The 17,550-nt window shown below is 38.3% G+C and overlaps 1 protein-coding gene across 1 annotated transcript; it reads left to right on the top strand.

Moving 5' to 3' along the window:
* The first annotated feature begins 3,923 nt into the window (after window positions 1-3,923).
* LOC149813307 (AT-hook motif nuclear-localized protein 11-like) lies at window positions 3,924-15,935 on the top strand. Its single transcript, XM_089992088.1, has 6 exons — window positions 3,924-4,212; window positions 5,562-6,243; window positions 10,142-10,209; window positions 13,843-13,974; window positions 15,090-15,251; window positions 15,434-15,935. The coding sequence occupies exons 2-6, from the start codon at window positions 5,817-5,819 to the stop codon at window positions 15,668-15,670; spliced, it is 1,026 nt and encodes a 341-aa protein (XP_089848214.1). The 5' UTR covers window positions 3,924-4,212; window positions 5,562-5,816; the 3' UTR covers window positions 15,671-15,935.
* The last annotated feature ends 1,615 nt before the right edge of the window (window positions 15,936-17,550 follow it).

Below are 17,550 nucleotides of genomic sequence, written 5' to 3'. Positions count from 1 at the left end.
AAGAAAGTGGCAGCTATATAATTCAATCAATAATTTGCACAAATAGTAAAGAAAGATAATTGACATACATTAGTGCCATACTTTCATTAGTTCTTCCAGGCAATGTTGTCAGTATCGGCCCATACGTTCTACACTTGAATCAGTTTTTTTAATAAATATAAAAAATACTTAAAATTTCTAAATATTATTTTAATGACTTTAACGGGTGTTACATAACATTTTTTTAATTAATTTTTTTTTTTGGCCGATTCAAAACGATTCACTTGACTATCGGTATCGGCCGAATTAACCTGAATCGTTGGCCAAACGATACAGGGCCGATACCCATACTGACAAGGTTGCTTCCAGGCGATATACAATAATTTGTCAAAAGGCATGCGTTGTCTTGTCGCTCTACTTTTTTGGCATTAGATTTATACAAATTGTACTTGTTGGGCTTACAGAGAAAGTAGGTCACATTTTTGTAAAAATGACTTTGATTATTTTCTTTTTTTGAAAATTAGGGAATAAAAATTTTCCACTTTTCTCTCGCGAGCTTCCATGCTCCAACCATAATTTGTGATAGCGAAAAAAATATTTGTCAAAAATGAACCATGATTAAAAAATGTTTTTCCTTCATAAAAAGAATGATTTAATTGGCTTTTTAAAACATATTAAAAAATAATTTTCACCATTTTTAAGAATTATTTAAAAATAAGCTAGTTCAGGTCAGTTTTGTAACGATCTTCCACCGAATATGAATGGATTGGAAACGATATTGACAACATTGGATCGGATCTAAAAAAATAAAAAAAAGGACAATTTTTTTCATTTATTATTAATCTTTTTTAGTTTTCAAGGTTATGCTTAAAAAAATATTTTAGAAATGAAAGCTTTTGCTCCATACCTTCCTTCTAGGGGTAGTAGGATCCGATCCATTTCGGAATTGATTAGTCGGAGAATACAAATCATGATAAAAACACAGTCAATCATGGGTATTTTCGTAATCTAGCCCTGCTGCTGCTCTCGCTTCCTCAGCTATCCCTGTCCAATTCCTTCCCAAATCTCGATGAAAGTCGTCAAGAAAAGGCGCGGATTTGCAGCGTTTCATTAAACAAGGAAAATAAAATACATTGACATCCGCACAGAGGTCAGAGATTCCTTCCCTGGGCCCCACCACCACTACTTCCCATCTCGGAAATTGACGATATTGAACCTTGAAATCGTATTAATTACGTTTATGGACCGGATTCCGTCAATCCTTCTATCCAAATCCGAAACATTCTTCCAAGGATATGGATCTTAAAACAACATCCAAATCTTTGCTTGCATTGGGTCAAGTTTTTTTAATTCATAATTGAGTTGTGATCGGTGCTTTCCATTGGATATAGGTATTGGAGTACATACTGAATACAGTATGAATGTATGTTTGGGTTTGGGTTTGGGTTTGGGTTTGGGCTTGCGTGGTGATCGATTTTTTATTTGGATCCTGATTGAGAATTTTGAATTAACAAATTTTGTTGAATCTACGTAAGAGGCCCAATCAAATCTGTTGCAATCTCACTTGTCACATGTAATGCACTTGCCTTTTAACCGGTAACAATTCAAAATTCAGAATTGGATTCAAATTTACTACATAGGGTATAATCCAGAACCAGACTTATGAAGATTCAAATCTACCACGATCCAACATTCATCCCACTCGTTTGCACACTGCTGTGCTACCTGAAGTCTGGAGGTGCAAAATGGACCAGATATGAACCGGATCATGTTTGATCTGAAACGGATCTAGGTTGCTTATTAAAAATCCGAATTCAGAAACCAAATAAGAATGATGCTCTATGAACTAGAGCTGAATCCTGATCCAAAAAATAAAATATGAAGTGTTGGATCCTGTAAAACAAGATGAAATCAAGCGTGTAAAGGCAAAAATGTACCGACCCGGTTTACAACAACAACAACAATTGCGCCTTCATCTCAAAACAATGGGGTCGGCGATATGAACCAAAAAAAAAATCATTCTGGGTCTTTCACATGAATCCTTCTATCCAATGTCATATCCTTGGTGAGGTTCAAAGCATTGGTATTCTTTCTTATTATCTTCATTCAAGTCTTTTTAAGCCTAACCCGTCCTCTTTTAACTAATATATTTTCTCATTTCTTCATCCTTATAACTAGAGCATCATTAAGCCTTCGTCAAATATGTCCAAACCACCGTAAACGATTCTTCCTCATCTTATTTTCAAAACTCGAATCCACAGTCGAATCATAAGTTAGGGATCCATATTTGAAAATATTGTAGCAAATTTGGATCAACGGCCCAATAAAATCGGATCCATTTATACACCCCGCAGTGGATATAGAACCAACGGGTCGGTCAGGTCTTGTCCCGGCCCAGCGTACAAAAACCGACCCGTGGGCCTCCCGTCGTTTCGGTGGATTTTCAAGTTCCGAGGGAAGGCCCATGTTTTTCAACTTTCAACCCTAGCCTCTGTGGCACCTCTGTAATTTTCAAGCGGTCAATGCCTTGTTCTCTGGCATTACCTGCACGGTCATAAGATGGTTTATCTTTTTGTACAATAAAGCGTTTGTGATGACGAATATGCCCCTTACTCGCTGCCTAGATGTCTAGTAAGAGTAATCAGGTAATTTTATATCTTGTGGACCAATTCGGTGATCTGAAATGAAATAAAAATGCCAAAATGTGGTAGGAAGGCATACTTTTTGGGGCACGTTTGGAAGGTAAAAAGTTATAGGAAAAATGCAAAAATTGGAAATTATTACGGATTTTTTAACCTTTCCAAACGATACAGGTTCGATACCGATACTCACAATTCAACCCATAATGAACAGAACTTGAACTACCAAAGGCCAACTAAAGAATATTTTAAGGCTGTTAATGGATTGGGTTTGTGACAAGTGCCTCAGTTTATCCAAATCCAAACATCAGAATTTTTGTATACGGATATTATTTGGATTGATCCAAACCTCACTTGAGTAATAATATGGAGGTCCGGTTTGAACTTTGAACATTTAACTATGAATTTTGTTGTCAGGTATTGGACCTAACCCAGCCCCCGTCTCACTTATTTGGTATGTAAAAATAAAAAGTGAGTATTGCGCATATATTCTTTTAAATTAGATGGGCCGTGTTTTGGAATTCAATTTTCTAGACTTGATATAACCAAAACTTGACCATGCGTTATGTTGGTGGGTTGAGGTGCACCCTTATGAATCGGATACCCAAACCATTGAGATTTGAGAGTGCCCTTCTCAGATCTATTTCGTCTATCTCGGTCCAAATCTGAGTGGTAGTCTGGTATTACTATTTCCGATTTTCGTAAGCTCAAAGGTTCAACCCGAATTATGACCAGGCCAAATGCCAATCGGATCCAACTGACAAACCCGGTTCCGCAATCTTTTTGCTCGTGCCATTTTCTACAAAACATAAGGGTACGAAGGTTACATGAGTAGAATAAAAAGGTCAACAACGTAATTATCATAACACCGCTTACCCGAAGTAGATAGTGTTCCCGCGCCCGAAAAGCGAAAAAGCGGCACAACTCCCAAGAAAGAAAGAAACACAATGGGCTGTTTCGTCATTTCGATCCGATTCAAAACAAAAGTTTCAATTCGTCATTTTGGCCAGAAAACTGTGGTATAAATGTCATTTCGCATACCTCTCAGCGTCTTTTTCGTCAATTCGTTCCGCACAAGCACAGCTCCGTTTCACGCAGCGGGGGAGGACAAATGCGTAATTAATGTGAGAAGCCGAGGGCGTAAGTTGGTTCCACATCCTAATCCAAGATAATCCCCCATCTCACTGACTTTCGTAAATCACATCATCATCATCATCATCATCATCATCTCTCTCTGATAATTAAAAAAAGAAGAAAAAACAAATAAAAGGAAGAATAGGAGAAAACAAAGAGGGATTATTTATTGTTATTATTATTGATGATTATTATTCCTGTAATTTCAGAGAGAGAGAGAGGAAGGGGTGAAGAGGACTGGAAGGGAGCTCTCTGTCCGAAAATGCACGTTGATAGGGGCGGGGAGGGAAAGGGGTAGTAGGTGTACCTTCTCTCCCGTAGGGCACTGTCCTCCAATGGGAATGCTCTGCCTCTGCGCGCCTTCCTCCTCCTCCTCTTCTTCTTTCTGTTTTTCCTCTTCCTCCTCCAGCAGCTGCAGAACCAACAAAAGCTATCTGGGTGCCACCACCACCACCAACAGGTGAGAGAGAGCTGTATTATTGGTACTTCTTGTGCTATATGCATCAGCCCTTCTCTCTCTCTCTCTCTCTCAGGAAGAAAATAAAAGCGGGAAAGAGATGTTGGTTGTCGCCATTTTTCTTTTCTTTCGTCGAAACGGCTTGAAAATCGCCGTTTGTGCGCTCTAAGATGGCCTAGAAGCCTCCACGGTTTCTGAATCATGTGGAAGATTTTGGAATCGGTTCGTTTTTTCTTTTGTCAGTTTTTGGGGAACATTTAAGCTCTTTTTTTGGTCATGTTTTTTTTTTCTAGTTTATGGTGGGTTTTCTTTTTTCCGTGGAAGTTGTCGTGGAGTTGTGGTGAAATGGTTTATGTGTTGTTTATTGATTTATTCATCTTTTTTAAAGATAGCTGTGTGTTTTAGGTTTTGAACGTTAGGGTTTTCAAAGTTGGGATTTTTTTGGGGTCATTTTTGGTTTGCATGAGAGTTTTCTTCCCTCGTTTTTGGACGTGTTGATGGAATTTTTGGTTTTTTTATTTGTTTTCCGCTCTGATTCTCTGTTGGTTTTAAATATTCTGTTTCTTTTTTAATAAAAAATAAAAATGGTCTACCCATTTTTCTTGGAAAGGGAACGCCCTTGTTGCTTAGCCGATCGTTTGTTTCTGTTTGGTTTCGTTTCCACGATCAAAATGCCATCTTCGCAATTCTCACGTCTTCCATTATTTGGGCTCCAGTTGTGATTTTTCCTCGAAGTTTTGATGCTCAGGATTGTGACTTGGTGGACAAAGATTTTGATTCCGTTATGTTTCTTGGGGGTTTTCGTGCGTAGGATGACGGATTCAAAATCATGCTTTCTGGTGCTCAGCTCCCTTTTTCGAATTTCTCTTCTTTTTATTCTAAAACTGTGTTTGTTTCCCGTCTCTGTTTGGAATGATATTGCCCAAAAATGTCATCAATTTCGAAGGCTTCATGGCTGTAGCTTTCTATGGATTTTTCTTCTTTCCTTTTATATTCCTCATGGCTTTCTGCTTCTAGCGATCAACGTGTGGTTTGGTTTCAATGTAGCTTTAGCTCTCCTGAGAGCTCTTACGCTTGATGGAATCATATTGAAGATGTTGGTGTTCATGGTTCTGCTTTCCTGTTAATATCTTTGAAGATCTATGTTGGTTTTGGATTTAGATTTGTCGCTGTGTAAAAGAGAAGTAGACGGAGTAGAATCGGTCTTTCATTGAGATTCTACTGCATTTTAGTCGAAGCATTACATTCTGTTCTCTTCAGTTTGAAAAGTCTGTTAAATGCCATGGTATAGGATCTCGAGTTAATGAGTTTTGCATTGTTGATGATGGGGTTAACTTTGTGTGTTTTTGAAGGTTGAGCATTGACACGCTCCCTGGACTTTAAATGCACTTGCTTCTGCCGTCTGCGTCTTTGAGTTGGTGCAGTGCTCAAGTGCATTGGCAGCGGCCCTACAAGCATAAATGCCCAGTTGGGTATCGTGAGTAGTTGAATGAGATCAAGAGGAGTTTTGGGTATCAGCGTTGTAGCGTTTGTTTTTGTTTCCTTTTTTTTTGCTTTTCTTTTCTCTTTGCTTGGTCTCTGGAGTTTGTGGTGTGAGAAATAAATGCATGGATGGGAGGGAAGCAATGGCGATGTCTGGGTCAGCTTCGTATTATATGCAGCAGAGAGGTATTGCCAGCTCTGGTTCTGGAACACCGACTGGCTTTCACGGACAGGCAGGAATACGCCCTATATCTGGTCCCGGTTACACCGTTCAATCGAATGTAAGCAGTACAGTCTCTACCTATCCTGTTGAATATCCAGCCACCACAGTTTCGCCTCATGGTGTTAGCATGGGCATGCCTGGAGCGATGGCATCGGTGGAGCCAGTGAAAAGAAAAAGGGGTAGACCGAGGAAATATGGCCCAGATGGAACAATGGCATTAGCACTGTCACCTCTTTCTTCTACAACACCGCCATCACTGGAACCATTGCAGAAGCGGGGTAGAGGGCGGCCACCTGGGTCTGGGAGTAAGCAGCAGCTGGCAGCGCTCGGTAAATTGTGGATTTTTTGGCATCCTACAACTCGGATGTTTTACCTTTTGTTTTTCTTTTGTCTTTTTTGTTGGATCCATGCATTATGCCTAGCTCAGTTACTCTCTTTTCTGCATTGAAATATTGACCCTATTCTTGCAACAGGATTTTCTGCCTTTTGGTTGGTAATGTTCTCTCTTTCTTTGGTTGTATTGTTCTCTCTTTCTAGTACTTGAATGCTTGTTATGCATTAAAACATATGATATGTTCAAGGGTAAATTGAAATGTTCTGCTTCTGAAGGGTCAAGCAATTAATAAAACTGGGGTTTTACAGGCTATGTCACATGGACGCTGCACTTGGTATGTTTATCCCATGTCATCATGATAGGACACTCCGACACACCAATGACACTTCATGGACATGGTCAAACCAAAGTCAGACAGTCAACACTGTGTTCTTAACTTCTTTTATGATCTTATTTATGTCACAGCGACATGGCACTTAAGCTTCAAATTGCCTGTCGAGACTATCAGACACAGATCCGGATGCTTACTGACTCGGTGTTCCTGACACAGTCAAAACAGCATCACATGATCAAAATCATATTTTACCATATTTGTCCTAAAATGATTTTTTTCCCTCTCAAATTCAAACCTCTATCATCTGAATTTCAAATTTCTCTCGCATTAAAATGTCCGTCAGCTCACATATCTATGTACCGGATCCATATCCATGCGACATAGGTTACAGGTGTAGTATTGAAGTTAGGGTATCTTTAAGCAGACTGTGGACATGATGCTAAGGCTGATGACTCCATGGTACGTCTTTATGCTGCAAACTTGTATTAGGAGTGTTTACTAGTCTGACTAGCAAAATACAAAAAAGGTAAATGATAGGAAATTTATAAGCATACATTTAAAATTAAAATATCCATGTTTCTGGTCATTCTCTTTTGGTGCTTATTATCATGTCTGTTGTGACATCTTGATTTGAAAATTGGAATGTGGTCTGTTGGGATTTTTGCTTCTTTTTGCCATCTTTACTATCTAATTGAAGTAGGAGAAAGTCGAATGTATGAGAGCATGTGTATGTGTTGGCACAAAAATACATGCTTGTTATAGTTGAGAAGGTGTTGTTATCCCGGAGGGATGATATTTCGGTTAACCTTAATTTCCTGAGCCTTTGATGATAAGGTGTTGGTATCTTGGTTGGATGATACTTCAGTTAACCTTAATTTGTTGGACCTTGGGTTCTCATGGTTCGATTGGTGCACTAAAGCCTTCTTGCATTCTGTAGAGTAATCATGAACCTGAAATAAGAAAACCAAGAAACTTGTCTTGATCTTGCCAACCTATCTATTTTGTTTTAGTTTATAAATGCGTTATGTAATTGGTTAAAAAAAAATAAAGGTAAGAAGAGAGTTGATGATGTGAATCAATGTGTTTTTTAATATCAATTTGGTGAAACCCAAGGTAATGTGGTTGATGGCCATGTGTCTTGTAGAACAACAAGGGTTAACCATTGATTTCTATTGTCAATTCTGGCTGTTATAACTTTCAGAGCATATGTTTTCTTGTTGTGAATATCAAGGGTGTGATTTAGTGGGGAAGTTGCAGCAACCATTATGTGAAGAGGTCTTTGTCATGGAGTCACCAAGATCTCAGGTTATGAATTATTAGGTGCCTAGCAATCTTGATACACTGTGATGGCTTTCATATAGGTAGGATACATGCATGAGAGATCAATTCTTTTCTTTTTTCTTACATGGTTGAATATCAAGGGTGTGATTTAGTGGGGAAGTTGCAGCAACCATTATGTGAAGAGGTCTTTGTCATGGAGTCACCAAGATCTCAGGTTATGAATTATTAGGTGCCTAGCAATCTTGATACACTGCGATGGCTTTCATATAGGTAGGATACATGCATGAGAGATCAATTCTTTTCTTTTTTTCTTACATGGTTAAACTGGGTCAATATTTTTAGTGATATGAGCTAGTTTGTGGTGGTTCTCTGGTGGATCAGGTGAATGCTCAGAGTCTTCAGACCCTGTTTCAACATCTATTAGCAGTTTTACTGAGCAAACCATGTATTTCATGAGTCAACAACTTGCATGGTGGGTTATTTTATTATATTTTATGAAAGTAGCATTAGAAAATCAGAAAGAATACTCACATGTATTCTTGGATTGCATTTTCTGTTCTCTATTACTTTGTTCCATTAAATGATATGATGGTTGCCAGTTGTCAAGTTGATAAACTAAATCTTGGGAGCTTGGCCATTTTCTTTTTCTAGTTTCGTGACATAGAGACTTTGCTACAGGCTTTAACGTGCATGTTCTAACCAACTTTAAGGAAGGGCAGCTTAATTGAGATTGAGGCATGTTGATTGCATATCAAACACTGAGTTGCATTTATGACTGATTTCTTTCTATGCACATTTGAATGTCTTCATGCATATGGGCTAGTGGTCTTGAGAGAGAGAGAGAGAGAGAGAGAGAGAGAGAGAGAGAGAGAGAGAGAGAGAGAGAGAGAGAGAGAGAGAGACTCCATCTTTTTCTTTTTAAAAGAGGTAAAGAATGACGCCTGGGCCTCAAATCTGAGATGTATGCCTCAAGGCCCGTGAGGCACACGCTTCATGATGCCTTGCACACCAGTTGTGCTCCTCAAGGCAGCGCCTTGCCTCGAGGCAAGCTTTTTGTGGCTTGAGGCACGTTTTTAACAACACTGAATTTTCTATTTTACATGAATTGCCTCCTCAGCCTTTACCTTGATAGAAACCTTTTGATAAAAAATGAGTGAACCCATGATGATTAAACATTCTAGGTTACCTGAGAAAAAAGAGCAGTTGAGTTGTCATCCCAACCACACTTGCAGGTGCTCAACATAAATCAATTTAGCAAGAGTTAAACATAGCACACTATGGTAGAATCTCTTCAAGGTAGTCTGACTTTAGAAACATCATTAGATGCCATATGAAATGTTGACTTCTGAGAGTTGGCTACTATATTTAATTGCTTAGAATGGGAATTCTAATGCTAGGAGATTGTTGTGATCATTGGAAAAGGGAGTAATTTGTTTCTTAACTGCCTTTGGGCATGTTCTCATTTCTCAATAATATTTCTCTTAGGGAAAACTCTTTTGGAACTATGTGCACTATCATTCGTGTCACACGGACACTTAGTGTGTATGCTATGGCGCAATACAGCATGGCAGAACCGTGTTATGGAGGTGCTGTAAGAATTTTCATGCATTGTATGATATTTGTACAATGCAATATTTTTTTTCTAAAGAAATTGCACGATACACCCTCAAGATTAGCTTTTAATACTAGATAAACTGTATGTATATTCTTTGCATTCTAGGGTTCTAGAATTGTTTGTGACAGCATTCTTGGTATGTTCATATCTTACTCACATGAAAATTCCATGATTTTGTTCTCTCTGACTACTGTGTGGGAATTCAATGAAAAGGTAAGGGGTGGGACTTCTCGAAGGTGTATTATGGGCATGGCGGTATGCCCATCTTTCTTGGTTCTTGAAATCTTCTATTTATGTTCTTCCTCACCCATTTGTACCTCATTATGTTCTTGGTTGCTCATTTCTCTATTATTTACTTTTTGGCAATCCTAAGAGTGGAATAGAGTGTGATACCCTTTATTTAAGAAGTTTCTTCACATCACATGCAAAATTTTGCCTTGATGTATGTTTTGTTGTACAGTTAACTGAGATGATTGCTTTTTATTTGAAGATAACATTCTGTTGTTTCTTCATTAAGGTTACAATTGTTCTTGACCATAATAGCCCTTCATTGTTCTTGATCAATTACTATGTTGTGTTTACATGTTTTTTTTTTGTTGTTTTATGCTTTCGTTGCTAATGATTTTCTTCTCTGATTGACTAATTGGGGGTTGTTTGTTTTAGGGGAATGGCTTTCAGGATCAGCTGGAATGGGCTTTACTCCACATATTATCACGATTTCTATGGGAGAGGTAAGTTTGATTCTATTATCAGATTTATGGTATGCACTGCTTGCCCTATTCAGTTTATGAGATGAACTAGCTAAGGCTAAAGCTTATCTTGGCTGGAAATAAAAGTTCACAAATTCGGGGTTATTCTGTAAATAAGCTTCTGCAAAGTTGTCTTGTATGTAATATTTTTAACATCGTCAATATGTGACCAGGTTTGCACTCACATTTTTTTTATTGCCCATTTTAACCATTTCTCCTGTTTGCAGTTCTGGTTTTAAAATGAGAGTGCAATGACATTCCTAACATCTTATTAGCTATATCCAGTAGCATTGGGTTAATGTTGTATGCCTTGTGAATCTATGTGATTGAGGTTGTCTCATTCTTATTGGCCTTTAAATTTGCTAGAGGATTCACAAAATAAAGCTTAATGTTTAGCATGAGGTGTGACTCCAATCTATCTAAGCATTCTGATGCAGACAAGTTTTTGTTTTTGACTTCATGTTTGTTTCACTGCATGTCCTTTTGAAGCACGTGGGCATTCATGTGCTTTTAATTCATTAACTTTACAGCACTTTCTAACCAAGTAAACCCATTTAGCAATCTAAATGAAGTGATTAACCAGTCATTGGCAATCTCTTTCGAATTTGGTGGAAAGGTAGGTTTTCTCAGTTTTGACTAGCATGTGGCAGTGATGTGGTTCATCGTCTATTGGTTTTCTGGTTCCAGTGAATTTGAACTTGGTCCCGTTGAGGCAGAAGGGAGTCATCCAAAGCAAGGTTGTATCACATCGCCACCTTATCGGTTGGGCAAAAACTAGTCTAGATTGTATCGAATAGTAAATTTTTAATATATTTTTTTTAAATTTCCAAAAAAAAAAATCAAGAAAATTAGCAAAAAATTGAAAAAATGATAACACATCTAATAATGATGAATTTCACAAAATGCAACCATAAATCACATATCTTCATTAATGTATCTATGAGCTATATTAGACTTGCAATTAAGAACATGTCACTAGACTCACACTTTCATATTACATAAACATAAACAATCTATAATATAAAACCTCAATCATCATTATCATCTTCTTCTTCTCCTGTTAAAATCAATAACAAAGCATGCAACTAATAACTGACAATGTAAATAAGAGGCATTTAGTACATAATTTAAATTTTAGACAATTAAATCCTTAACTAACAATATTAAATTCACATCCAAGTCATACTAAAATGTCATAAGTCATAACTAAACTACTACGAGTTTATGATAACTAAAAACATTACATTTAACCAACGTCTTCTTACATGGGAGTCTTCATTTCTAAAGTTCTTAACTATAAAGATCCTAAAACTAAACTATATTCTAGAGTCTATTTGCCAAACATTAGAGCAATATTTTCTCAGTGTTGCATCTAATTGCCGTGCAATGATGTCTTTATCTTTGGCCATTTTTTTGGCAAGTGGGTCATCATCATCATCTTTAGGATATGGAACAATGGTTGGAAGTCTTTTGCATTTTTGTAAAATTCTTCTTTGAATTTCTTCGTATACTTTTAGTTCAACAATAACATCAACACCAGCCACACCTTTCTCCTTCGTTGAAAAACTTCCTACTTCTGATCCTATGCTAGGGTCTATAGGATCAGAATTAGGGAGCTCATCTTCATCATACACATCTTCCCAGGACTCCTTACTCTAATTCTGCCTCATTCATCTTTCTTATCTTTTTTTTATCAGACTACATCAAGTAATTGTTGGTATTGCCATTTCACGGTATTTGACAATTGTCTTGACTTACATGCAACAACATTATGATGTGTATCGGCTAAATAATACTTTAATTAAGAGATACCACCCAAAAAAGTATTTTGCCAATAATTCATTTCATTTTTAATCGGTTTCTATGATGGATCATCCGATGCCATCTCTCTCAATAACACTCAATAAAAAAAATAGGGTTTTTTCACTTTAACCCACTTTCTTGAGTGAAAAAATGAGCTAAAATGCACTCTTAAAAAATCTCAAAAGCTCTCTCCCTTGCGCATAAATTGGCCCCCAAGTCGATCTCATGGTTCCTAGGGTGCCTAGTTCCCCTATAACAGCCTCTGCACAAGGTGAGAAATCGGTGCTCAAGAGGCCTTTGAAACCCAAAACCTAAAAAGTAAGTTTTAGGTCTTTTAAGTGCACCACATCTGTATCGTGCGATATGCCCTATCGAACAATGTGCCCTGTATCGAACAATACAGGGGTGTATTGTATGATACACCCGATACTGTACAATACGTGCACCACTGATCCAAAGTGTACTCATGGTGGTCATTGGCTGCTGAAATATTCCTTCAATCACAAAAGCTAGATAAGTCCACAGGAGATCATCCACAAAAACTTGAGTGGTTGCTTTAACATAATAGATTTGTGTAGGATATGAATAATACAGTTTCTTTCAATAAAGTAGATCACAACATTCTTGTTAGTTCATAAAAAACAATAAAGAATATAAATGAAATGAAGCACACGCTTGACAATTAAGATGAGCATTGCTTGCATTGTTACTTGTTCCTCAGTGTTACAGTTTAGGTCTTTTGTATTGATGTGCGTATCCTATTTGATGTAGAGATGCATTTGGTTCCAGGTGGCTCAGAGAGTATCGGGTGGAAACAAGAAAAAATATGGATTGACATAGTAATTCTGTATTGTGTCACCTTTCTAACTTTAACTTATTTCTGTGCAAGGACAATTTGCAATTTTTCTGTACTTCCTAGTTTGTTTCTGTATGTTATCTGCATTGTTGATGTCATCTTTGTCTACTAGTCGGTGCTTGTATAAGAATACTATGCTACTGTTTGCTCTGGGCCCTCCCTTACTGTCAGGGCCCTTACTGCCCACATGTTAATAAATGCCAAGTACCCCTTTACATTTCAGTATTGTTCCATATATCCCCTAAAGCTCCTGAGTTGGGTTGATGATAGTCTTAATCTTTTCTGTACTTCCCTTCTATGGATAAATTAAACTAGTGCAATACCTTTAGGTGACCAAAATAAACTGTTGGGTATAGAGGTGAGTTTAATGATAATCCTTCAGCGTTTCACACTTCAATGTTCTGATTTATGATGTTCTTGGAGGGGGTATAGATTCCCTTTTCTTGGATATGTTTGTAATCAGTTTATCATTTGTGGTCGATGTGGATGTCCAAGAGGCAAGAGCAGGAAAGACGGGTTACAAACCTTCTTCTGGGTCTTTTTGTTTTTTCAATATTGCCAGCTTATACTGTCACTGTTTTGTTGATTACTTAATATCCTTAAACTGTTATCTTATACTGCAAAGAATGGTTGATTAACACATGGGAGAATATCGTGATTTTTTCTTGAGATATATAAACTTTTGACAGACTGACTGTGGATCTTTGCAGTTTACTGGTTTATTTATTTATGGAGACCATATAATTTGATATTTTTCTGCATCTTTTTGTTTTCTTCTGTGAATACTGTGATTGGAATAATTGGACTTTTTAGGCTGATTGAATATGCCATGAGTTGAACCTTATTGTTTGAGGGCTGTTAGGATTGATTCTAGGGTTCCATGGATGCATATTGTCCTTGAATTATCATTTTCAGTATTTCGATTTTTATAAGTTCCTTCTTTTGACCTTTTGCAGGATATAGCTACAAAGATCATGTCATTTTCACAGCAGGGCCCTAGGGCTGTCTGCATCCTGTCTGCTAGTGGTGCTGTCTCTACAGTGACACTTCGCCAACCATCAACATCTGGCGGTACTGTGACCTACGAGGTACACAGACACTTTTATTTTCATTCATGTCTTGTGTTGCTTGATTAAATGCCTGATGTTGCTGATACAGGGTTGCAGGAACCTTCTTACCCCATCTTGGTATTTTCTTGTGTCAGTCATGACTTGGTTTGACCAAATAAGGCCATATTTTTAGTTCATGGCTGGGGACCAAGTGAAAGCAGATCCCAGTGGGGCAGCCCTAAGTCCTAAGATTGTTGATAAATTTTTTTGACATACTGTATGACCAACTTGGAATCAAGTTGGATAATTAAACAAACGTTGCAAATAATTTAGGTATGCTGCTCAGCTAGGTAAATCGGTTCCTGGAACTAATGCTGTGAATCTCACTAGTGGTTTTCTTTCCCTCAAATTGCTGATAGTATTGTGTTCAAATATTTTGTGTAGTGCTAATTTACCTATCATATCGATGAGTGAAACTTCGCATGCTCATATATTTTTCAAGTAGGTCAGACTGTTGATGGATAAGGCATGTTTCATTTATTTTAAATCATTTCCTATTGTGATGTGAATGGCATCTTTTCAACGGCTTCACTTTGATGGAATCAGAATCATTCATTTGCATCCTTCATAACGAAAATCCCATTGGCTGAGAGAGTTTGTTTGTGTGGTCGGGCTCACTTAAAAAGTGCATGAATAATGAGATTCTACTCACTGATGACCCATCCATGCACATCCGTGCCAAAGAAGCAGATGCATGCAAAATGCCATGGCTTTACAATGTTTGATGATTGATGAAGCGATGCATGCAATATTGGATGACTATAATACCATTATTGGCCGGTCTTAGACAAGCATCCTTTTTCTGTGACTTCAATTCTGTAGTGGTCCTTGCGCCAGTAATAAGGTTTTGATTGCTTTTAAACTGCTGTAGGGTAAAATCTTCTGTGGTAAACATATGTAATGGTCCATCTTTATGTTTCTGCATCTGCTGGCGATATTTTTTGTTTGTGGGAAATTTAGTCATACTAATTTCGTCTTCATGTTCACCTTTAAAATGGTCTTGCTGGGCACCAACATTTTGGGACTGTAATTGAAATTAGCTTTTCTCTGCCAATGAAATCTTCTAACTACTGCCCTGCACTTTTTTTTTTCAGGGCCGTTTTGAGATTCTGTGCTTGTCAGGTTCTTACCTGTTGTCGGAAAATGGTGGCACACGCAGCCGTACTGGTGGCCTGAGCGTCTCTCTTGCCAGTCCTGATGGTAGAGTCATTGGTGGCGGTGTTGCTGGTCTGTTGATTGCTGCCAGTCCTGTTCAGGTAGGAACACCGGGAACTTTCACATGCACATAGAAATTATGTAGGTTCTCATACAGCAGTCAGCACAACCAAAATCTATATAGGTTTTTTAACATACCGCAAAACCTGTATGAGCAGGTCGGTAATTAAATTGGGGTGGCCTGTCAGGCGAATGGTATTTTAACTTTGATTATCTTGTGTAGGTAATAGTTGGAAGCTTCAGTTATGGAGGCCGGAAATCACAACCAAAGGAAGGAAGCAGCGATCAAGTCCGACCGGAGTCTGTTATGGATTCCAATGTTGGCCTGTCTGAGAAAGCTGGATCTACAGGCATCCTACCAAGCCAAAACCCCGGTGTTGCTTCTCAAGCTGGTTGGGCTGGATCTCGATCTATGGATATCAGAAGCTCACATAGAGACATCGATTTGACACATGGCTGATCTTGGTTCTGCCGGACCACATTTTGGGAGCTATATTCTGGTTGATGGTTCGGCATTCAGATGGAGGTTGAGGTGGGCTTTTTGTGAAGTGTAGTCAATTGATAGTGGTGTGTAGTCCACGCAGATCGGTTGCATATAAACTTAGAATTGTTTCCATCCGACGACACTGCTTATTGCGCGTCCCTGCAAGGCAGTTTCAGGATTTTTCGGGTGAAATGTACTTGTGCTTTCTGATTAAGTAAACTAGCTTTCCTTTTGCCCTTTCCATCCCTTGTTTTTTTTTTCTATTGCGGGGTCTCGTTTCTTAGGTTCAATTGCAAGCTTTGTGTGCCAATGGGTTTCTGTCCGCACTCTGTCAAAAAGAGAAAAGTTGAAGAGGGCATAGGTCATGTTATCTACAGGTGTAGGGGTGGTCATCGGGCTGTTCCAGCCCTGGCTGGGTTCTTAATGGGCTTGGGTTTGAAGAGTACCAATGGCCCGCGGCTCATTTTGCTGGCGAGAGCTGGCCTTACCCAATCTTAAAATGCATAAATGCTTGACTGAAATTATGGGTTAGCAAGTTTTCATGCAATTAAATTTTAATTATGTAAATAGTAATTATGAACAAATATAAAGTTCTCATTGCAATTAATTAGGTATAAATAATAGTAGTTATTCAAGTTAATGTATAATAGTTAAATTTTTTTAAATATTATATTATTAAAAAAATTTATAAATAATTCAAGCCTATTGGGCAGGCTCAGTAGATTTCCGGCTGGCCCAAGCCTGGCCCACTATATAACAGGCTGGGTTTTGGCCCGGTACCTAATGGGCCTTGTTGGCTTGACCCATCGGGAATGCTTGCCCACCCTATATACAGGTGACTTCTCTGCTGTATTCGATCTTCATTGGACGTCTCTGTTCCTGAGCGAGATGCATGGTTCCCAAGTTAGATATGCCTTAGGAATTGAATATAACCAATAATGTGTTATATCTACACATACGACCTGGTTTATTATGGAAGCCACATGTGGTAATGAGCCATTGAAGTTGTATGCTTATAATGCTAGATGGTGTTGGATAAAATTCTTGTTTTTCACATTAAAGGTGTCTTTGGGTGCTCCTTATCCAGAAAATGCAAGATAAGTTGGCAAGCTAGGATGTGGGGTAAACAAAATTTCCATCCGTCATATTTTGCGTTGAAGTATTTATGAAGTGCAGGGTGAGACAGGTTAACTAAAGGTCATTACTTGAATGCTGTGCGCCATTTATAACAGAAGGCATGCTTAAGAGAGTTGGTGTTCCAGCATCTTTTAATAAGTGGATGCATCCAAACAGCCTCACTGTATCAGCGGCCTGCCAGACGCAACAAGCTAATGGTGAATCCCATTCTTTGAGTTCAATAGGGGCACATTTGCTTTTGGACAGAAGAGCAAATCATTTTCTTTATTGTTGGGAGAATGATTCAGGAGAGCCGTCTTCTCAATTGATTACCAACATGAGAAAAAAATGGTTCCCTTACGGTTGTAAGGGAGAGCAGAGCAGGTGATCTGCCAAATCACTTTGGCATCCTCACTGTCTACAATATGCACAAAGACCATGAGGTCCTTGTGAGATGAATCAATGGACGGTGAAAATGTCATATCACTTAAAGTGATTTGGCAGATCACCTGATTTGCTCTCGGTTGTGATACCCGGTTTTATGATAGAAGGGGACTGATGGGGTGGAGGAAGTGGCTTTGATTCTAGGGGTTTCAACGGGTTTGGATTGGTTTGGTTTGAACCCATATAGAACTAGACCCAAACCTGACTTGAGATGCTGCTGCCAGGTACAGATCTGGGTCCAATCGAACACACCATACCCAGATCTTATGAGGATTACATGAACTAGGCTCAAACCA

Source organism: Nuphar pumila, chromosome 16 (genome assembly GCF_984573655.1).
Source record: "Nuphar pumila chromosome 16, dmNupPumi1.hap1.1, whole genome shotgun sequence".
Taxonomy (NCBI): Eukaryota; Viridiplantae; Streptophyta; class Magnoliopsida; order Nymphaeales; family Nymphaeaceae; genus Nuphar; species Nuphar pumila.
Note: the sequence above shows the minus strand (reverse complement) of the source record. Positions and strands in the feature narration are given on the sequence as shown.

Coding starts and splice junctions, on each gene's coding strand:
- LOC149813307 (XM_089992088.1), top strand. CDS start 5,817: ATGGATGGGAGGGAAGCAATGGCGATGTCTGGGTCAGCTTCGTATTAT. Junction 10,210..13,842: donor TCACGATTTCTATGGGAGAG/GTAAGTTTGATT, acceptor GACCTTTTGCAG/GATATAGCTACAAAGATCAT. Junction 15,252..15,433: donor TTGCTGCCAGTCCTGTTCAG/GTAGGAACACCG, acceptor TATCTTGTGTAG/GTAATAGTTGGAAGCTTCAG.